This window comes from Mustelus asterias, chromosome 3 (assembly GCF_964213995.1).
Source record: "Mustelus asterias chromosome 3, sMusAst1.hap1.1, whole genome shotgun sequence".
NCBI lineage: Eukaryota > Metazoa > Chordata > Chondrichthyes > Carcharhiniformes > Triakidae > Mustelus > Mustelus asterias.
In genome coordinates this window covers 76,281,500-76,305,131 of record NC_135803.1, presented here as the reverse complement: position 1 = coordinate 76,305,131, position 23,632 = coordinate 76,281,500, and the positions used below count along the sequence as shown (strand labels likewise).

The 23,632-nt window shown below is 46.6% G+C and overlaps 1 protein-coding gene across 1 annotated transcript in view; it reads right to left on the bottom strand.

The window, feature by feature from the left end:
- ankmy1 (ankyrin repeat and MYND domain containing 1) overlaps window positions 1–23,632 on the bottom strand; it is an 80,890-nt gene that overhangs the window by 28,492 nt on the left and 28,766 nt on the right. Inside the window, exons 7-13 of the mRNA XM_078210132.1 lie at window positions 22,730–22,901; window positions 16,239–16,388; window positions 12,784–12,936; window positions 9,577–9,684; window positions 6,147–6,278; window positions 5,060–5,173; window positions 865–1,027 (exon numbers count right to left, since the gene is read on the bottom strand). Coding sequence (XP_078066258.1) covers window positions 865–1,027; window positions 5,060–5,173; window positions 6,147–6,278; window positions 9,577–9,684; window positions 12,784–12,936; window positions 16,239–16,388; window positions 22,730–22,901 — 992 coding nt within the window. The remainder of the gene's footprint in view (window positions 1–864; window positions 1,028–5,059; window positions 5,174–6,146; window positions 6,279–9,576; window positions 9,685–12,783; window positions 12,937–16,238; window positions 16,389–22,729; window positions 22,902–23,632) is intronic.

The window sequence follows — 23,632 nt, the reverse complement described above, 5'->3', positions numbered from 1 at the left end:
CCATTTGGCCCATCGAGTCTGCAGTGACAACAATCCCACCCAGGCCCTACCCCCATATCCCTGCATATTTACCCACTAATCCCTCTAACCTACGCACCTCAGGGCACTAAGGGCAATTTTTAGCCTGGCCAATCAACCTAACCCTCACATCTTTGGACTGTGGGAGGAAACTGGAGCACCCGGAGGAAACTCACGCAGACACGAGGAGAACGTGCAAACTCCACACAGACAGTGACCCAAGCTGGGAATCGAACCCAGGTCTCTGGAGCTGTGAAGCAGCAGTGCTAACCCCTGTGCTACCGTGCCGCCCCCAACAATGAGGACCAGGCATGATAGCCTCACTGGTGGGACTTGAGGCCCGCCGGGAGGTCAGGACAGAGGGATGCCTCTTGGGCAGTGCCAGCTGGCACTGTCCACTGGGCATCCGAGATGCACTGCCTGAAAAATATAAACTTCCTAAAGGACATCAGCAACTGATCACCCATCCTCCATTTGGGGATGGGAACAGTCTATTTCTCAGTGTCCCAGGTTGAAGCTCTGACTCCAACTCTCAGACAGGAGCATCCTCCCCTAACGTTTCCAACTGCTTACTAATGATAGCTCTTCAGGAACTCACATTCAGGAATTGGCATAGTAGATGCAGCGGGTGGTCCAAGACACAATCAAGAATAGAGTAGGCAAGGTACGGCCCCTTGTAAGGGATGCATAAAGGAGATTATGGCTTTTTACAGGATCAGGAATATATGAACATGCAGAATAGAAACAGAAAAGGCCATTCCCTGGGAGGCAAGTCTGGGTGAGAAAGTCAGAGCCGAAGCTCAGTTACCACGTCAAAAAGAAAGCTGTTACCATGCCCCTCCTTACTTAGTTTGTTTTGTATGATGTCATCAAACCTCTTCCGTTCCTTGGTGATGGAAGACTTGCGAAATGGTTGGCTCAGATAGCTGAGAAGTTCATGCCGGGAGTTATAGATTTCCCGTTCTTCAGGTGTCAGGGCGTGGTAAGGTGTCTGTGCTATTTTTGAATCCTGTGCATAAAACAAGATCGAGATGTTTAATGTCACGCAGCCAGATGTGCCACACCCAATCTGTCCTGGGGCAGATTGCCTGGCACACCTTTCCTCTCGTCTTATCTCTTAAAGGCATATTTCAACATCCCCCTTTTTAAAAATACTCTTCCTCGCCCTTTCCAAATAAATATGTGGTTACTTGTTTATGTTTAGTTACAACTGATGAATCTATGAGTACCTAAAGCATAGGGGTAATCTGCTGGTACGCCTAGATCTTATAATGGTAACCTTGTCTGGAGGTGTCTATAATTGCTCACAGTGAACTGTGGGGTCATAGAAACAGAGAAAATAGGAGCAGGAGGAGGCCATTTGGCCCTTCAAGCCTGCTCCACCATTCGTTATGATCATGGCTAATCATCCAACTCAATATTGGAAAATCATGACCTAGCTGTATAAGACTTTGTTTAGAACGCATTTGCAGTATTGTGTACAATTCTGGTTGCTACACTACCAGAAGGATGTTGATGTATTGGAAGGGATGCAAAAGAGGATACCAGGATGTTGCCTGGTTTGGAGGAAATGGACTATGAAGAAAGGTTGAACAACTTGGATTGTTTTCATTGAAATGTCACAGGATGAGGGGGGACCTGATAGAGGTTTACAAGATTATGACAGGCTTGGACAGAGTGGATAGTCAGTCTTTTTCTCAGGGTCGAAGGGTCAATTACTCGAGAGCATAGGTTGCAAGTGAGAGGGGGAAAGTTGAAAAGAGATTTGAGGGGCATGTTTTTCTCTCACAGGATGGTGAATGCCTGGAACGTGCTGCCGGAGGAGGTGGTGGAAGCAGATTCTATAACAACATTCAAGAGGCATCTGGATCGATACATGAATGGGCAAGGAATAAGAATGTAAGAACTGGAAGCAGGAGTAGGCCATCAGGCCCTTCGAGCCTGCTCCGTTATTCAATAAGATCATGGCTAATCTTTTCTTGGACTCAGCTCCTTTTACCCACCGCTCACCATGATCCTTAATTCCTTTAGTGTTCGAAAATTTATCTATCCTTGCCTTAAAAACAATCAATGAGATAGTCTCAACTGCTTCACTGGACAGGGAATTCCACAGATTCACAACCCTTTGTGTGAAGAGGTTCCTCCTCAACTCAGTCCTAAATCTGCTTCCCCTTATTTTGAGGCCATGCCCCCTTGTTCTAGTTTCACCTGCCAGTGGAAACAGCTTCCCTGCTTCTATCTTATCTATTCCCTTCATAATCTTCTGTTTCTATAAGATCTCCTCTCATTTTTCTGAATTCCAATGAGTATAGCCCCAGTCTACTCAGTGTCTCCTCATAAGCCAACCCTCTCAACTCCGGAATCAACCTCGTGAATCTCCTCAGTACCCCTTTCAGTGCCAGTATATTCCTTCTCAAGTGAGGAGACCAAAACTGTACACAGTACTCCAGGTGTGGCCTCACCAGCACCTTATGCAGCTGCAACATAAACTTGCTGTTTTTAAACTCCATCCCTCTCGCAGTGAAGGACAAAATTCCATTTGCCTTCTTAATTACCTGCTGCACCTGCAACGTTTTGTGATCCATTGCACCTGCAATGGATATGGACCACGTAGAGGCAAGAAAATATTAGATTAGAGAGACATCTGTGTCAGCACAGACTTGGTAGGCCGAAGGCCTTGTTCCTGTGCTGTACTGTTCTTTGTTCTTTGTCAATAACCTGATCCCACCTCCCCCCCCATATTCTTTGATCCCCTTTGCTCCAAGGGCAACTCCTTCTTGAAAACATAAATTTTTTTCGACCTTAAATGCTTTCTGTGGTAGAGAACTCCACAGGCTTACCACTCTCTCTTGGTGAAGAAATTTCTCCTCATCTCAGACATAAAAGTTTTACCCCTTATCCTTACACTATGACCTCTGGTTCTGGACACCCCTACCATTGGGAACATCCTTCCTGCATCTACCCTGTCTAGTCCTATTAGAATTTTATAGGTTTCTATGAGATCCCCCTCATTCTTCTGAACGCCAGCAAATATAACCCTAAACAAAACTGCACATAGTATTCGAGGCATAGCCTCACCATGGCCGTGTATAATTGACATCCCCCTGCTCCTGTACTTGAATCCTTTCACCATGAAGGTGAATGTACCATTTGCCTTCTTTACTGCCTGCTGCACCTGCATGCTTACCTCCAGTGACTGGTGTACAAGGACACCCAGGTCTCATTGCAGATTCCCCTCAATCTATAGCCATTCAGATAATAATCTTCCTTCCTGTTTTTGCTACCGAAGTGGATAACCTCACATTTATCCATGTTGTACTGTATCTGCCATGCATTGGTCCACTCACTCAGCTTGTCTAAATCATTCTGAAACATCTCTGCATCCTCCTCAAAGCTCACCCTCCCACTCAGCTTTGTGTCATCTCCAAATTTGGAAATATTACATTTAGTTTCCTCAGCTAAATTATTAAATAGCTGGGAGTCCCCGCACTGAACCCTACTCCACCAGTCACTGCCTGCCAATCGGAAAATGACCTGTTAATTCCTACGCTTTGTTTCCTGTCTGCCAACCAGTTTTCTATCCATCTCAATACACTAACTCCAATCCCGTGTGCTTTAATTTTACACACTAATCTCTTCTATGGGACTTTGTCGATAGCCTTCTGAAAGTCCAAATAAACCAAATCCACTGTAACTCTTGGATGTTGTTCCTGCTTTCATTCAGGATCTTGTTCTAGAAGCAATAAGACTATACGGTGATTGAGGAGATGGAATCGATCTGATTTGTCCTCAATCACACTTCAACATTGTGCCCTGTGTGTAATGATTTCATAGGAACTTGGTCGTAAACAAATCCTCATCATCTGGGCTGGTTGCCATGTACCTTCTGTAGCATCCTGGATGTTTAATGAGAATTTGTCCCAACTGTAAACATGGCACACACTGGTCATCTTCTCTTGCAGTTTTCAATGTTGCTCCATAGTTTCTGAGAGAGTAGAATGGATTTGACAATGGTTTGCCAAACATGAGCTCTGTCAGAAATGGACTAGTCTCACTCTCAGATGTAACTTTGCAATGTGTAGACCTTGCTTGGTCTATCTACATTTGAGAATTAGGGATTTCATTGTGTTCAGCTAGGCTATTATGTTTAGGGCAATGAGGAAAAGAAGTATATGATAGATAATCCACTTCTCTCACATATTCTGAAATGGTTGACCAATAAATTGAGGAGCATTATCCATAATAATCTCCACAGGCACAGTGAAAAACCAAAAGTCTTAAAATGACACATTTTGCAATTGTTGAGTAACGAGGTACTTGGTAAAGTAGTTGACAATGAAGTTAATGCCTTGGATAAGAAAGATGTTGGATGTGGTTGTGGACCAAGGATGGGTAGAAATCTCATACGGAATCAATAGTGCGTTGTGCTGACTTGACAAATGCTCTTGATATGCCTCTTCTTGACAATGACCTCGATGTCATTGTTCATAACTGGCCAACATACTGTCTTTCTTTTGAACCTTCTTTTCCAGTCTGTGTCCAGGTGTGATGAAGTTTTTGAAGAATAGCAGGTAACAAAGATTCTGATATGATCACATGACCTTTAAAAATACCTTGCTGGGAGATGTCAATAAGACCAAAGTGGTCTTGATCCTATCCTTGGGCAGATCACCATTACAAATATTGGTGAGGAAACCAGAGAGAACCAGCAGATTTTTTAATCTGCCAGAGAGGGCAGACAGGATCTCCATTTAACATCTTATCTGAAAGATGGCACCTCTGACAGAGCAGTTCACCCTCAGTGCTGCACTGGATCATTGGCTAGGTTGTACGCCCAAATCTCTGGAGGGGATTTGAACTCATGACCTTCCAAGTCAGATGTGAGATTGAATCGCTGAGACATCCCAGGCTGTTGGAAGCTGGACCAGGATGGTGGGAATTAGGGAAAGGTCTGGTGGTTAGGGTGATGTTTAATGAAAACTCCAAAGAAATGGAGAAGCTTTAACAAATGAGGAGGGAGTATGAAGCTGATAACGATTACCTGGTAGTATTTGTAATATCCGTAATCCAGAGCTGTTCCTATAGCTTGACCATCTGGAGACATAAGTTCGACGGGCATCAAAATATTGGCATCGGCATCGAGTAACTTGACGACCTAGGAGAAACAGGACAGTGTTGCAAATGGAAAATTCAGGCAGCCATTTTCTGTTGCCCCTTCACCCTCTGTCCCCAGGGGCATGTGGGTGGTGGGGGAGGAACTTTCCTGTCTCTAACCTCAGGTTGACTCCTGACAATTTGTGTCCACCAGGGGGCTACAGCCTTACTGGGCAGTGCCTGAGGGACCCATTCTGACCCAGCAAAGGTCAATATTTGGGGCTATCCACTCTCCGTCCCTTTGCTCCCCAGCAGAAGAGGAGAGAAGCTGCTTTTTGAAGGCATGTTGAAGCTAGCAGACGCATCCTGTGAACAGGTTTCCAAAGAGATCGGGAATAGGACCTTGACAGGTGGTCATGCTGACTTCAGCATTGCTGACAGGAGAGTCATGTTCCCAAAGTTTGTTGCCTTGCACTAATTGCCATTTTCCTTCGCCATGGTAACACCTCAGCCAATCAGATGCGACTTGCCAACCAATCAGCATTCTTTTCACCTGCACTATAAATTGTCATGACTGTTGGAAATTTGGAACACTCGCATTTGTCCTGATGAGTGAAAGAGGACAAGTTTCGACAACATGTCTCTCTTCAGTATATCCAGGTTGTTCTGACTGACTGTTTTTTGCCGATGTTATACAGGGGCCGAATGGCAGCCACTGGAATGGAAACAATTGTGCCCCCTAGTCCGGTGGGGGAATTATCTTGCTTCCACTTGCTGACTGCCATGAATATCAGCACAGGGACACAATATTTGGGAGCCAAAGAGCCTTGACCCAGCAATCTTCAGGGAATCATTCCCTGACACCCAGCTATAAAGTGTGCACCATTAAACCTGCTGGAAATTAGCCAGGTGCACAGGCTTAGTCTGGGCAGCACTTCTCCTATTTATCTACACAGGGGACCTCTCTGTTTTACAGTGTGACAACAGGCAATCTCACCGACGCCATGACGTGCCCCCATTTCTTTGATACTTACCAGTGCCAGTCTCTTGGCCAGGCTTCTCTTGTGCTCATACTTGGTGTTCAGAGCTGCACACAATGCACTCCCCACTCCGTGAGTAAGTGGCAGGTTTGGGTCAGCCCCATTGGCCAGCAGCTCATTCACTGCCTGTGTACAGTTAAAGGACAGTGAATAAGAGAGTCACAGTCTTGGATCACAGAGCTTCACAGCACAGAAAGAGACACTTTGGCTATCATGTCTGCACCAACTATCAAGCCCAATTCTAATCCCAAATTCCAGCACTTGGTCCGTAGCCTTGTATGCCATGTTGGTTCAAATGCTGATCTAAAAGTTTCTTAAATGTTATGAGGGTTCCGGCCTCTACCACCCTTTCAGGCAGTAAGTTCCAGATTCCCACTACCCTCTGGGTGAAAAAGCCTTTCCTCAAATCCCCACTAAATTTTCTGCCCCTGATCTTAACTCTATGTCCCCAGGTTATTGGCCCCTCTACTAGGGGGAAAAAGTTTCTTCCTATCTAGGCTATGTCCCTCATAACTGTGTACGCCTTAATCAGATTCCCCCCTCAGCCTTCTCTACTCCAAGGAAAACAACCCCAGCCTATCCAGCCTCTCTTCATAGCTGAAACACTCCAGTCCAGTCAACATCCTGGTAAATCTCCTCTACACCCTCTCTAGTGCAATCTCTTCCTTCCGAAAGCATGGTGATCAGAACTGCACACAATACTCTAGCTGTGGCCTAATGAATATGTTATACAGTTCCATCATAACCCCCCTGATCTTATACTCTATGCCTCACTTTCCTAAATACATGCTGTACCTGCATACGAGCCTTTTGCGATTCCTGCGCTAAGACAGCCAGATCCCCGTCCATCTCAGGTTTAGTTTATTTATTAGTGTCACAAGTAGGCTTACATTAACACTGCAATGAAGTTACTGTGAAAATCCCCTGGTTGCCACACTCCAGCGCTTGTTTGGCTAGGATACACTGAGGGAGAATTTAGCGTGGCCAATCCACTTAACCAGCACGTCTTTTGGACTGTGGGAGGAAACCAGAACACTTGGAGGAAATCCATGCAGACAGGGGGAGAACGTGCAGACTCCACAGACAGTGACCCAAGCCGGGAATCGAACTCTATTCCTGCACCTCCTTGAGAGTTGCTCTCTTTATTTTTTTACTGTCTCTCCACATTCTTCCTAGCATCGCAGATGCCAGTCTTCAGCCAATTTGATTCACTCCACTTGATATCAAGAAATGGCTGAAGGCCCTGGATACTGCAAAAGGGTTTGGGCCCTGACAATATTCCAGCTTTGTACTGAAGACTTGTGCTCCAGAACTTGCCCCTCCCCAAGCTGTTCCAGTACAGCCACAACACTGGCATCTAGCTGGCAATGTGGAAAATTGCCCAGGTATGTCCTGTACACAAGAAACAGGATAAATCCAACCTGGCCAATTACCGCCCAATCAGTCTACACTCGATCATCAGTAAAATGACTGAAGGGCTCTCAAGCAGCACCTGCTCAACAATAACCTGCTCAGTTTGGGTTTCGCCAGGGTCACTCAGCTCATGACCTCATTATAACCTTGGTTCAAACATGGACAAAAGAGCTGAACTCCGGGTGGGGATTTTCTGCTCCCATTTTGGGCGGCACGGTAGCACAGTGGTTAGCACTGCTGCTTCACAGCTCCAGGTTCCCGGGTTCGATTCCCGGCTCGGGTCACTGTCTGTGTGGAGTTTGCACATTCTCCTCGTGTCTGCGTGGGTTTCCTCCGGGTGCTCCGGTTTCCTCCCACAGTCCAAAGATGTGCGGGTTAGGTTGATTGGCCAGGTTAAAAATTGCCCCTTAGAGTCCTGGGATGTGTAGGTTAGAGGGATTAGCGGGTAAATATGTGGGGGTAGGGCCTGGGTGGGATTGTGGTCGGTGCAGACTCGATGGGCCGAATGGCCTCCTTCTGCACTGTAGGATTTCTATGATGATGATTTTTGGGATGCAAGATCAGAATTGGGAAATCCTGCAGAATGTGATGTGTACAGATGGGATTTCCAATTGTGAAATTCACACTGGTAGAATTGTCCGGTCCTGCTGATGGCGTGTCCCACCATGGGTTTCCCCACAGTGAGGGGGGCGTCCCACCATGGGTTTCTCCACGGTGAGGGGGGCATCCCACCATGGGTTTTTCCACGGTGAGGGGCACGTTCAATAGGAAACTCTATCGACACTGTTGGACCAGAGGAAGGTCAGTGACGGGGGAAGGTGAATTGTCGGACCAGAGGAAGGACCGTGACAGGGGGAAGGTGAATTGTTGGACCAGAGGAAGGTCCGTGACGGGGGAAGCTGAATTGTCGGACCAGAGGAAGGTCCGTGACGGGGGAAGGTGAATTGTTGGACCAGAGGAAGGTCCGTGACAGGGGGAAGGTGAATTGTCGGACCAGAGGAAGGTCCGTGACAGGGGGAAGGTGAATTGTTGGACCAGAGGAAGGTCCGTGACGGGGGGAAGGTGCCATTGATGGATCTGGGGAGAGGATAATGGTATTGTCCCTCCAATACAGATTGTGTTAATTTATTCACATTTGCCAAACAGGATGGATACTGAAATGTATTGAAATGCTGCTCTTCGTATAATCTTAGAACCTTACAACACAGATGAGGCTATTGATCAAGCCCTGAAAATCTCTAAGACTTTTCAAATCACAGAATACTGCAGTGCAGAAGAGAACCTTTGGCCCATCGAGTCTGGAAAGGACAACCCCAGCTTCTCTTGGTCTTCCTCAGCAGAAATGAAACGTTATCATTTTGGTAACTCTACTCCACACACTCTCTCCTCTAGTCCTTTTTTAAAGCTGGACCAGTTCCCAAAGTTACACTTTACAACGTCTCTACTATTTATCAAACTGTCTGTACGGTAATCCATTCGAATTGTCTAAAGGCCCTGCTGGTTCTAAAAGGAGAATCAAATTGGACTCGAGACGTTAACTCTGTTTCTCTCTCCAGAGATGTTGCCAGACCTGCTGAGTTTTTCCGGCACTTTGATTTTATTTCTCTCAGTTGCAGCACTGGGTGCTGCCACTAGAGGGGAATAGCAGTCCCAGTACTTGTGTATGATGCACTGGCACCATCGTGTGGCCGATACTCAGTACTGCAGGAATTAGATAGTAGTTGAAAAATTCATTAAGAAATGGTAGTGCCATTCAAACCCCCAACAAACGCTGCAGGTGTCCATCTGGTCGTATTCATGTACCACAGTCTTGCAGAAGTTGGCAGGTTATTTAACTTGGATGGCATTACACCAAACGCAATTTAATCTTCATTTGACAAGCGCACAATGTACAGCAGGGTCTGCAGGAAGTTAATCCTGGTAAATAGTGGAGAAAAGTTCACTCTCTATACTATTATAAGGGGAAGGCAGTTGAATAGTAACGAACAGTTTCAAATCATTTAGCACTTACCAGGTCGTTACCACTGGCGATGGACATTGAAAGGGGTGAGTGACCACTCCACAACAGGTTGGGATTTGCTTTGTGCCTCAGGAGCAGACGGACATTCTCGTGTGCGTACTGTAATTAGATATCACGTTCATCAGTGTACATTCAATGCAAACTGACTCGCAGCAACTCCTCGCACGCAAATTACTCACACTCACACGCATACCTCTCACGCACACGCACCCCTCACGCGCGGACCATCCACAGAGTAGAAGCATAGAATCCCTACAGTGCCAGAGAAGGCCATTTGGTCCATTGAATCACAAAAAACATCCTTGCGCAAACCAACTACACGCATACCATTCACATACAAATTATCCACACAAACCATCAACATGCAAAATATCCACATAGAATTGTAGAATCCCTGCAGAGCAGGAGGAGGTCATTCAGTGACCGAGTCATGCAAGCCTTCTCCACACACAAACCACCCACAGCCAACACACCCACATGCAAACCATCCATACACAAACCATCTAACAATCCACCATCCGCACAAGGCCATTAACATGCAAACCATCCGCACGGAAACCATCCACATAGAATAGAACCATAGAATCCCTACAGCGTTGAAGGAGGCCATTTGGCCCATTAACTCATGCAAATCATCTATGTGGAAACCAACGACATGCAAACCATTCACATACAAATTGTCCACACATAAATCATCAACTTGCAAACTACCTACACGCAAACCATCTGCATATAGGCCATCTATGTGCAAACCATCATCACACAAACTATCCACACCAAAACATCTACATGCAAACTATTCACATGCAAGCACAAACACTTCACGTGCAATCCTTTGATAGTGTAGATATCTTCACATTGCAGATTCCTCTGATGATAATCACACCACTGAATCGTAACTTTTTAAAACAGGTGAAGTTTGTTGATTGGAAATGTCAAACATTTACTGCTCCTGACTTCAATGGAGACCCAACAAGTGTTGAACCGCCAGTTTGCTGACAGTAGGTGATTGGTGTTTGTAATATTTTAAAGACAGTCTTTGATTTAATCAATAAACCTCCTCCTCCACCCTTCCCAAGGTCAGTCACCTCCTCTCCCTCCAAGTCAGGGATCAGGCTGTCCCTCCATGCTCCCACTGGCAGCTGCAAGCTCCCTACCCAGGGCAATTGCCTCCTCTAGAGTGCTTCCAACCCATTTGTATAAAACTATTAAACTAATCTTTAGTGCTTCCAATCCCACTGGAAGGTGGGTCTTCATAAATAGTCTGCCCTCCAGGAAGGGAATATGTTAACGTAAAACTACACACTCCCTAATGTCAAAACTTCACCGCAAATGGGAAAATACAAACTTTTGGGATTTCCAGCATAGACGCTATGTTCCCTCAACATCTCCTTGAATGTAGCCTAACTGTTATGATGGCCACAAAGGCCACAGGGAATCATCAATAGATCTTCCCGTGGGCTTTATGGAGTACGATTTGCTTTATGGAGTGAGTGGAGGTTCGCCGGGGGATGTTAACCCATTACTCTCCCCGGACCAGAGTTGTAGGTCCCGAGGTGAAGACAACCTGACTATAAGCCACAGGCATGGACGGCCCTTTCTTTTGGTGCACAATAAAAGGTGTTGGTGACAGGAAACTGGCGTTTGGCTGAATTACTACACCAAACCTGTCAAAGATGCAACTCTCAAAAGTTTATTAGTCACAAGTAAGCTTACGTTAACATTGCAATGAAGTTACTGTGAAAATCCCGTAGTCGCCACACTCCGGCACCTGTTCGGGTACACTGAGGGAGAATTTTGCATGACCAATGCACTGAACCAGAACGTCTTTCAGACAGAGAGGAAACTGGAGCACCCGGAGGAAACCCACACAGACGTGGGGAGAATGTGCAGACTCCATACAGACAGTGACTCTAAACAGAAATCGAATCCAGGTACCTGGCGCTGTGAGGCAGCAGTGCTAACCACTGTGCCATCGTGCCACCCTCTAATGGAATGCATGACTCCCAGTGATCTGACCTATCTTCTGTGGGCATTGGATCCCCAAGGTTGGCACTATCTCCAGCTCCTGAGCCTACACAGAGCCACAATGTGACTGCCGGGTTAACTTTATGTAAAGTGGCTTACTAATTGGCCGATTCCGCATTTGCCATCCAATTACTTTACTTTATCTCATGAGAAGAGATGCTCGTGGCTACTCCGGGGCCTCTGTGATCATTGTGGTCTCCTGAGGTTGCCAATTTATTCTGCTATTCGTGGGCTGCTGACCCTCCAGCCAGATGTTGACCTGCACCACTGCCAGGCTCCCGACACAGGGGGACATCAGGAAAGTAGCAGCGCTGGGTAAAATGGCTCTTGATCAGGGCCTTAATTGGTTTCCTTGCCTGCACCCCACCTCCACTGTGAGTGGACTGCCAATTCTAGTGGCAGCCCACCCTGAGGGAAACGTTACCTGATGTTGGGGCTCTGATGGGGTTTCCCGCTCCCATTGCCCCCAACCCAATCTCCACGGGGCTGAGAAAATTCAGCTCAATATTAGCATTGTAGATAAGATCAGTGTTTCTAACATGGGGGCCCCATGCCCTTGCATGGCCTCTCTGCTTTGCTGCACCACCACATTGTTGCAAACAGGGGGCACCTCATCATCCACTGCCAATCAAACTCCAGTGTCAGAATGATGTGTTTCCACTGTGCAGATGGCACAAAGCTCACCCAGTGCAGCTGTGCACCCAGTGATCTATAATCTTACCAATGGGAGGCCACTCAAGAAAAGGAAAAAAGGAATTATCCTCATAGAATCCCTACAGTACAGAAGGAGGCCATTCAGTCCATCGAGTCTGTACTGATCCCAATCCCACCCAGGCCCTATTCCCATAACCGCGCATGTTTACCCTGCTAATTCCCCTGCCACTAGAGTAAATTTGGCATGGCCAAACCACCTATCCAACACATCTTTGGACTGTGGGAGGAAACTGGAGCACCCGGAGGAAACCCATGCAGACACAGGGAGAACGTGCAAATTCCACACACACACTAACCCAAGGCCGGAATTGAACCTGGGTCCCTGGCTCTGTGAGGCAGCAGTGCTAACCACTGTGCCATCATGCTGCCCATTTTATTGAGAGATTCTTCCAGCCATCACTTCTTGAAATTGGCTGGGCATCAGAAATATTCTGCGTCCATATTGTATGTTCTTACCTTGTAGCTGTCCTCACGTTGGCAAGCTATATGCAGTGGAGTTCGTCCATCTTCCACAAGAGTTATATCCGAGGGAGCATGATAATGTGGTGGGACTCCCAACAAATTGGGACTCTTCATGATGAACCCTGTCGGCATCTCTGGCTCGGTGGGCTGTTAAGGAGAGAAGTTACGTTGGTGCACTGCTCTTGTCACACTGTCAGGGTATCTCAAAATGCCATATGCCCTTTATTTCTAGGAGCAGGAGGAAGCCATTCAGCCCCTCGAGTCTGTTCATTATTCAGTGGGGTGACTCAGACTGCACGCTGGCTAATAATTTTCCAGCCAGTAGCATCAAAACTCAGTGGGCTGTAACTTTGAGGAGCGCCTCATCATTGAATCACAGAATCCCGACAGTGCAGAAGGAGGCCATTTGGCCCATCGAGTCTGCACCACCCACAGTCCCACCCAGGCCCTATCCCCACAATCCCATGCATTTACCCTAGCTAGTCCCCCAGACACTAAGGGGCAATTTAGCATGGCCAATCCACCTAAACCGCACATCTTTGGACTGTGGGAGGAAACTGGAGCATCCTGACGAAACCCATGCAGACACAGGGAGAACGTGCATAAGAACATAAGAACCTGGAGCAGAAGTAGGCCATCTGGCCCCTCAAGCCTGCTCCGCCATTCAATAAAATCATGGCTGATCTTTTCGTGGACTCAGCTCCACTTACCCGCCCACTCACCATAACCCTTAATTCCTTTATTGTCCAAAAATTTATCTATCCTTGCCTTAAAAACATTCAATGAGGTAGCCTCAACTATTTCACTGGGCAGGGAATTCCACAGATTCACAACCCTTTGTGTGAAGAAGTTCCTCCTCAACTCAGTCCTAAATCTGCTTCCCCTTATTTTGAAGCTATGCCCCCTAGTTCTAGTTTCACCCGCCAGTGGAAACAACTTCCCTGCTTCTATCTTATCTATTTCCTCCATAATCTTATATGTTTCTACAAGATCTCTCCTCATTCTTCTGAATTCCAATGAGTATAGCCCCAGGCTACTCAGTCTCTCCTCATAAGTCAACCCTCTGAACTCCGGAATCAACCTAGTGAATCTCCTCTGCACCCCCTCCAGTTCCAGTATATCCTTTCTCAGGTAAGGAGACCAAAACTGTACACAGTACTCCAGGTGTGGCCTCACCAGCACCTTATACAACTGCAATATAACCTCGCTGTTTTTAAACTCCATCCCTCTAGCAATGAAGGACAAAATTCCATTTGCCTTCTTAATTACCTGCTGCACCTGCAAACCAACTCCTGAGATTCCTGTACAATGACACCCAGGTCCCTCTGCACAGCAGCATGCTGCAATTTTTTACCATTTAAATAATAGTCCATTTTGCTGTTATTTCTACCAAAATGGATGACCTCACATTTACCAACATTGTACTCCATCTGCCAGACCCTCGCCCACTCACTTAGATTATCTATATTCCTTTGCAGACTTTCAGCGTCCTCTGCACACTTTGTTCTGCCACCCATCTTAGTGTCATCTGCGAATTTTGACACACTACATTTGGTCCCCAACTCCAAATGTACGTAAATCGTAAACAATTGTGTTCCCAACACTGATCCCTGAGGCACACCACTAGTCACTGATTGCCAACCAGAAAAACACCCATTTATCCCCACTCTTTGCTTTCTGTTAGTTAACCAATCCTCTATCCATGCTAATACATTACCCGTAACACCATGCACCTTTATCTTATGTCGCAGTCTTTGGTGTGGCATCTTGTCAAATGCTTTCTGGAAATCCAGATACACCACATCCACAGGTTCCCCATTGTCCACTGCACATGTAATGTTTTCAAAGAATTCCACCAAATTAGTCAAACATGACCTTCCCTTCATGAACCCATGCTGCATCTTACCAACGGGACAATTTATATCCAGATGTCTCGCTATTTCTTCCTTGATGATAGATTCAAGCATTTTCCCTCCTACAGAAGTTAAGCTAACCGGCCTATAGTTACCTGCCTTTTGTCTACCTCCTTTTTTAAACAGTGGCAAACAGCGCAAACTCCACACAGTAACCCAAGCCAGGAATGAACCCGGGTCCCTGGCACTGTGAGGCAGCAGTGCTAACTACTGTGCCATCTGTGCCATTGCATTATATTGTTTCATTATGTGCCACTGTGCCACCCACCTAAGGAATCACTCCCACATTTGAGTCTAGGCGGTAGGCCTGAGCCCTACAGCTGGAGCAGGCCATACAGGAATCTGTAAGCGGTGGGTAATGGTTGCAGTGCCTTGGTCTACTCTGACACAGTAAGAAGTTTAACAACACCAGGTTGTTAAACTTCTTACTGTGTTTACCCTAGTCCGATGCCGGCATCTCCACATCATGACTACTCTGACACTGCCAGATGGACACTTACTCCTATTCCAACCCAAGATGCTGTGAACTCCATTTCAGAGCCAAAATGTTACCTGTAGCAGCAGAAATACGGGTGCTACGCAGCCAGGTTTTGTGGCCAGGAACTTTTATCCCACAAATAGTGACTTGCTTTGGACTGTCTCAAGTTCCCAAGTTTTTTTTAAAATCAGCCAGCTGGGGTTCTTCATGCACCACAACACATTGGCAATTCTCAAAATGCAAAACTAAATAGCTAGACCTCGTGCTCATTTGCTTGGTCTGCCCTGTCTTAGAATGATGTGGAGATGCCGGTGTTGGACTGGGGTAAGCACAGTAAGAAGTCTCACAACACCAGGTTAAAGTCCAACAGGTTTATTTGGCAGCACAAGCCTTCGGAGCACTGCCCCTTCATCAGGTGAGTGGGAGTTCTGTTCACAAACAGACACAAACTCAATTTACAAGATAATGACTGGAATGTGAGTGGAGAGAGGGCCAAGCACAGGTTAAAGAGATGTGTATTGTCTCCAGCCAGGACAGTGTGAGATTTTGCAAGCCCAGGCAAGTCGTGGGGGTTACAGATAGTGTGACATGAACAGTTTCGCACACATGAGGACGGCATCAACCGGGATCTTGGGTTCATGTCACACTATCTGTAACCCCCACGACTTGCCTGGACTTGCAAAATCTCACTAACTGTCCTGGCTGGAGACAATACACATCTCTTTAACCTGTGCTTAACCCTCTCTCCACTCACATTGTCTGTACCTTTAAGACTTGGTTACCTGTAAAGACTCGCATTCTAACCATTATCTTGTAAATTGAGTTTGTATCTGTATATGCCCTGTTTGTGAACACAACTCCTCACTCACCTGATGAAGGGGCAGTGCTCCGAAAGCTTGTGCTGCCAAATAAATCTGTTGGACTTTAACCTGGTGTTGTGAGACTTCTTACTGTGCTGTCCTAGAATGACAGATAGTAAAGTTACTGTCCACCTTACCCCAATAAGTTTAAGGAGTTCCCCAGAACAAGTGTGTGGGATCACCCATTTAGCACCGTACCAGGTCAGGCTCATAGATCACATCAGCATCATTTGCCCCTTCGTCAGGGTTGGCTGCAGCATTAAGCAGCAGCTGCGTAATGGCCACTCCTTTCTTGCCAGGGATAGTCACTGCGACGTGGAGTGACGCCAGTCCATCCAGTTCCTTTATCTGCAAGCAAACAGCAAAGCACAGTGCTCATGTTCATCGCCATTTGGTTTTCATCTTGCGTATCCCATCAGGTCTTTTGTTTCTGTTTTGGAGACGGTCAAAAGATCAAAGCTGAGAACTAAATTTTCAAGAAATTTGACTTTTTGTAAGGACAGGCAGGAAGGAAATGGAGGTGGGGTCGCTTTGTTAGTACGAGATAAAAATGCTCTTGGATTGGAAAATGTAGAATCCATATGGGTGGAGGTAAGAAATAACAAGAGGAAGAAGTCACTGGTGGGGGTAGTCCAGAGGCACTTTAACAATAGCTATACTGTGGGATGGAGAATAAATCTGGAGATAATGAGGGCATGTGAAAAAGGCAGTACTTTAATCATGGGTGACTTTAATCTTCATGCAGATTGGGAAAATCAAGTTGGTAGAGGTGGTCATGAGGAAGAATTCACAGATTGTATTTGGGACAGTTCCATCATTCTGGATCATGTTGTGGATCCAAACAAGAATCAAGTTATTTTGGATCTGGTAATGTGTAATGATGTGGAAATGCCGGCATTGGACTGGGGTAAACACAGCAGATTTCCACTCCATCTGACGAAGGAGCAGCGCTCCGAAAGCTAGTGGCGTTTGCTACCAAATAAACCTGTTGGACTTTAACCTGGTGTTGTTAGACTCCTTACAATGTGTAATGAGGCAGGTTTATAAACAATCGCAGAGTAAAAGATCCTCTAGGAAACAGTGACCATAACATGGCAGAATTTAGCATTCAGTTTGAGAGTGAGAAACTTGAGTCAGAAACAACTGTGCTGCATTAAATAAGGGTAATTATAAAGGAATGAGGTCTGAGTTGGCTGGAATGGACTGGGAAAGGAGTTTAGCAAAAAAGACAGTTGATCAGCAATGGCAGACGCTTATGAAAATAGTTCATCACTGACAACAAAGATCTATCCCAATGAGGAAGAAGGATTCTTGGAAGGGAATAAATCCAGGGAGGGGTATTAAAAAGATGTATTAAACTGAAAGAAAAAACATACCATGTGGCGAAGATTAGTAGTAAGCCAGAGGATTGGAAAAGTTTTAAAAAACAACAAAAGATCATCAAAAAATTACCCAAGAGCGTAAAATAGCAAGTCACATAAAAACAGGACTGTAAGAGCTTCTTTAAATATATAACAAGGAAGAGAGAGGTCAAAGTGAACATAAGTCACTTGGAGAAAGGGACTGGGGAAATAATGGTAAACAGGAAATGGCACGGTGGAAGACATTAATAGCTTTCCAAACATACTAATCAAAAGCAGGAGAGGGTGGTGCAGGGGTTGGGGGGGGGGGGGGGGAAGGAAATAAAATAGCTATCAATAGAGAAAAAGTACCGGGGAAGCAAAAGGCTGTTAAATCCCCTGGACCTGATGGTTGTATCTTAGGATATTAAAGGGAGTAACTACAGAGATAATGGATGCACTGGTCATAATCTTCCAAGAATCCTTAAATCCTGGAAAAGTACCGGAGGATTGGAAAACTGCCAATTTAACCTTTATTCAAAAAGGAGGGAGACAAAAACAGTCCAGTTAGTTTAACATTTGTCATTGGGAAGAAGTTGGAGTCCATTCTAAAGGATATAATAGCAGAACGTTTAGAAATACATAATGCAATCAAATCGAGTCAGCATGGCTTCATGAAGGGGAAATCATGCCTGCCAAATTTATTGGAATTCTTTGAAGTGGTAATGAACAGGATAGATAAAGGGGAACCAGTTGATGGAATTCACTTGGATTTTCAAAAAGCATTTGATAAGATATCGGACTTAATAAGAGCCCCTGTTGTTGGGGATAGTATATTAGCATGGATTGAGGATTGGCTAACTGATAGAAGACAGAGTTGGGATGAGGGGCATTTTCAGGATGGCAACTTGTAACTAATGAATCATCATAGTGATCAGTGATGGGGCCACAATTATTTACAATATAAATTAATGACTTGGATGAGGGAAGTTAATGTACTATTGTCACATTTGTGAATGATACAAAAATAGATAGGAAGGCTAATAGATAGGTGAGGATGACACAAAGGGGGCTATTTTAGCATTTTCTTTGCTAAATGCTGGGTGGACTTGAAACTGGGAGAGTTTCAGATTTGTTTTTTGGTCATGTTTTCAAGCCCCCCCCCCATACATACTCTGCCTGCAAAAATATCAGCAACCCTGTTGCTTGCTGCAGAAGCCTGTGGGCGGGGCTTATGCACCCGAAACCCTGCAGAGGGAGGTAGTGCGCATGTGCAGGCCTCTGATGCTGCACATGCTCACTAGTAGTAGCAGGGTTTTGACAGAAAAGAGAGAGCTGTCAGGCCCCTGCTATTGCAGACAGCCTGAAGCAGCTCCCCACCCCCTGCAATTGCAGGGGCCCATGGCCCGAGATATAGCCCCTGCCGACCACCCCCCCCCCCCCCCCATTGCCCAGACCAATCACGGACCTCCCTCCTCCACTGATTGTGGACCTGCCGTCCTCCCCCCTCTCCCCACCGATTGATGCAGAGTGGCAGCGAGCCCCCCCACCTCCCTCACCCCTCCCCACCGATCCTTGCAGAGTGGCAGTGGGCCCCCTCTCCCTCCTCCCCCCCCCCTCCCCCACCGATCCTTGCAGATGGCAGTGGGCCCCTCTCCCTCCCTTCCTCCACTAATCGCTGCACAGTGGCAGCAGGCCCCCTCCCCCCATTAACCCCTCTTCCCCATTAGCACTGCCCAGTGGGCATTGCCCAGGTGCCAGACTGGCATTGCCCAGGGGTGGCACTGCCAGTCTGGCACTGCCTAAGGGGCACCACCCCCCCTTGCATTAAGCCTCCCCAGGGGCCTCAAGAGCCTCTGGTTCCACTGTCAAAGCCAATTCGACAGCTCCTCGTTCATGGGGATCATGTCTATTCCTTACTGGCGTGAACCTTTCCCGGCGAGGTCATAAAGGTGGGGGGGGGCGGGGGTGGTGGGCCCGGACGATTGAGCACCAGGCTCACTAAGCAGATGTAAAATAGTATTATAATAAATTTCCACATATTAACCTGCCTCCCGCCCATTTCCAGTGAGAGGTTGACCGCACCCAAAATCCAACACTTGTAAAATGCTGCCAGTTACGAAAACCGGCCTCAATCGTGCCAAGTGCTTTATGCCTGACTTTATCACCACATTACACCTGAAAATGGGTGCAACGCAATGGTAAAATTGCCCTCAAAGAGTCTACAAAGGAATATAGATGGATTAGGTGATTGGGCAAAAAGTTGGCAGATGGAAAATAATGTTGAAATATGTGAAGTTAAACACTTTGGTAGGAATAATAAAAGAGCTGAATATTATTTAAATGGAGAAAAACTGCAGAAAACTGCTGCACAGAGGGGTTTGGGGGTCCTTGTGCATAATTCACAAAAAGCTAGCATGCAAGTTCAGCAGGTAATAGGGAAGGCAAATGGAAGGGTGGCCTTTATTTCAAAGGGAATGAGTATAAAAATAGGGACGTCTTGCTAAACTTATACAAGGCACTAGTTAGACCACATCTGGAATATTGCAAGGCATGATATATTGGCATTAGAGGCATCCCAGAGAAGATTCACTCAGTTGATCCCTGGTATGGAGGGATTTTCTTCTGAGGACAGGTTGAGTGGGTTGGATCTGGATCATTGGAGTTTAGAAGAATGAGGGGTGACCTTGTTGAGACATAAACATTGAAACTTTCCAGCCTTTCCTGCCAGCAGGGTATTCTAGTCCTGCCGACAGCAACCTCCAGCATGCTGCAGGTTCACCAGTGGTGGAGGGTACGAACAATGGGAAGCCGAGTTGACTGTGCCGGATTAGAAGATACCGCTAGCCAATGGGGGAGTTGCCTCCCTTGCCGCAAAGCACCCCATGGGGGGCGGGGGGGGGGGTGAAAAATCCCACCCATAGGATCCTCAGGGGGCTGGCCGGGGCAGATGCTGAGAGGTTGTGTGTGGGAGAGTCTAGGACCAGAGGGCATCATCTCAAAGTAAGGGGTTGCTCATTTAAGACAGAGGTGAGGAGGAATTTCTTCTCTCAGGGGGCAGTGAATCCATGGAATTCTTTACCGCAGGGGCTGCAGAGGCCGGGTTGTTAAGTATTCAAGGCTGAGATTGACAGATTTCTAATCAGTTCGGGAATCGGGTTATTTGGATAAAGTGGGTAAGTGTAATTCAGGATTATCACACCACAGCAGTCATGATTTTGTTGAATAGCAGAGCAGTCTCGATTGGCCCAATGAGCTACTTCTGCTCCTATGCCTCATAGTCTTATGGATTCTGTAGGTTGGTGGTGTGGTTTGGGGGTTGGTGGGTGGCGGGGGGGAGCACGGTAGCATGCGGGATTGGGGGGAGTGGGGGGGCACAGTGGCATGCAGGGCTGAGGGGAGCGGGGGGTACGATAGGGCATGCAGGGGTGCAAGGAGCCCTTGGGAAGGCCATTGGCACTTTGCGAAGGTGCTGCCATTGCCTCCTTGGGGAGCCAACCAGGTGACAGAAACCACCCAGTAGAAGCTCTGTGCTCTTAGAAAGAAAGCTAAGTGTTCATCCCTGCTCGGAGATAGAACATAGAACAGTACAGCACAGCACAGCACAGCCCACTATCAACATCCCAGGGGTTACCATTGACCAGCTCACCACAACCATCTCAAACCAGCTAAGCCCACTTTGCTCCCTCGTGTTCCCTCAGCCACAGCAAACTCAATCCTCATCCAAACTCCCCTTAAGCCCTCCATCCTCTCGCATACCTCCAAAATCTGTCCCTCCAAACAAGCACTACTGGTTGAACCTTGGGTGTATCATTTCCTGTGATGACGAATGAAGCTATCTCTGTTTAAGTTGCTGTATCCATCCTGCATCCTATCCCATCCAATCCCACTTGCTCAGTTTCATTTTTGAAAAAAATTCCCCTTCAAGCCACTTCCGACAGTCCTTGTCATTCCCCATGACCTCGTTATTGGCTTTCCATTGCTCCATGGATTTGCTCAGCTATTCCCTCATTTCTGCCATTGGCCCCAGCAAATATTTGTTGTCTCCCATCCCTGTCATTCCTCCTGGTGACGGAGTGAGCTCGATGGGCTGAATGGCAAACTCCTGCCTCTATTTCTTATGATCTTCTGGTCCCTCGGGCTAGCTCCACCATTCATTCGGATCATAACTGACCTTTAACCCCAACTTCACTTTCCCATTAGATCCCCATTTCCTTTGGAGCGAAGGGAATCCGCGATCTATTGATCTCAGCCTGGAATATACCCAGCTGCTGAGTGACCCTTTGGGCGAGAGAATTCCAAAGATTTTTGGTTTGATTTATTACTGTCACATGTACTTCACAACCCTCTGAGGAAACACATGTGGATGAGCCATCCATTGTCGCATTAGGTGCGATTGGGTCGCACTCTCCTCAACCAAAGTTGCTCACTTGTCTGCTGGGGTCAACCCAGAGACCATAAGCCCCTACCCTTGCCATTTCTCTGTCCTCTGTTGCTCACGCTTTCCTCTGAATTAGAAGGTCATTCGTTTAAGTTCCCATGTCAGAGCCTAAAAAACACAATCTCAGCCCGTTCCACTGTCAGAAGAGACCTTCAATCAAGGCTATACGCTCACTGGATCTAAAAATTCCTACAGTATTATTCAAAGATGAGCAGAATGATTTCTCCAGTGCCCTGGCTAATATTTATTCTTCAACTAATGTAAGTTTAAAAAATACTCCTGGCTCTTATCTCGCTGCTGTTTTGGAGCCTTCCTGTGTGGAAGATGTTCTGAAACACAATAATGACTATATTTCAAAAGTATCATCCCTTCCGTGACATCCTGCTCCACTTTTCAATAGCCTGCAGAACGCCTTCCTTCTCCCAGCACCTTGCAATGCACATGTCTGGGACGCTAAAGCTGCCCTTTTACCTCCACCCTTCCGACCATCCAGGGGCCCAAACACTCCTTCCAGATGAAATAGTGATTTAATTATCCTTCTTTAGGTTTAGCGTCCTGCATTCGCTGTAGATTTTAGGTGTTGACAGCTGTAGGTGGTCTGCCCTGCATTGGGGAGGCCAAATGCAGACCAATTGTCCTCTTAGCCTTCTCTCCAAGGAGGACAGTCTATCCTCGTAATTGAAGTCTCACATCAGGGGAACTATTCAGTGTGGGGCCACAGTAGGAAAAAGGTGGGGAAGCACTGGTCTAAATGTAAGTTTTTGTTGAGTTTCAAGACTGCATCTCAACACAGACCCTGAGCCCTAGTCATACTGTCACCTGCGTGTGGTTAATACGTCACGGCATCCAGTCATGTCAATGGTGTTATTTTTTGCCTTTTTGTGTTGCTGGTACAGTTTGTGCATTACCTGTGATTTAAGTTGAATGTTTGGGTCGGCTTTGTTCTCCAGTAGGAACGCGACTGCGTTGAGGTCCCCTGTCAATATGGCGAAAAAGAGCGGCGGGATTGGATTTGTGGAATTGTTGGGATCTGCCCCCCTGCGGAGAAGCAAGTTAATGATCTCTCTTCTCCTCCGGTGCCTGGGAATAGCAACACACATGGAAATCAAAGAATTGCGCCTTCATTTAGCCCACGACGAATCAAGGATTAGGAATTGTTCAGAGGAAATCTGAAATAGAACAGGAAATGCCAGCCCAGCAGCATTGTGTGGAGTGAGAAGCAGAGTTGTTTCGAGTCCACTCTGAGAAGAGTCAGACAGACTCAAAGCATTAGGCTGTGTTTTCCTTGGAGTGGCAATCAGTGCCACCACGGCTCTGAATTGTTGTTCAAACCAATACCTGTGAAGTTTTGAGAGGGGCACCCCCTCCCCCTCCAACCCCCACAAATCCAGTCCTTAGGAGCTCAGAAAGTACAGTCCATTAACTCTGTTTCTCTCTCCATAGATTTTGAGCTTTTCCAACATTTCCTGTTTTTATTAACAATTTTGAATCAAGCAGGAGCATTAGAACAAAGGGCCAAACTAAATGGAGCTACACTGGACAGGTAGTGTAGTCATGAGGCAAAGGAGAGTTAATTTGACTGCAGAGAGGTGAATGCAATTAATAAAGAGACAGGGGAGAACATGAGGATAATTGAGCCTTGAAGCTGGCCGGTATTCTCTGGCCATTCGCACCGGCGGTATTTTCTGGTCCTACTGGCAGCGCACCCTCTGCCATGGGTTTCTGAACAGCGTGAGGTGGCTTCAATGGGAATTCCTACTGACAACAGCAGGACCCGAAAATCCCACTGCCAGTGAACGGCACGCTGCCTC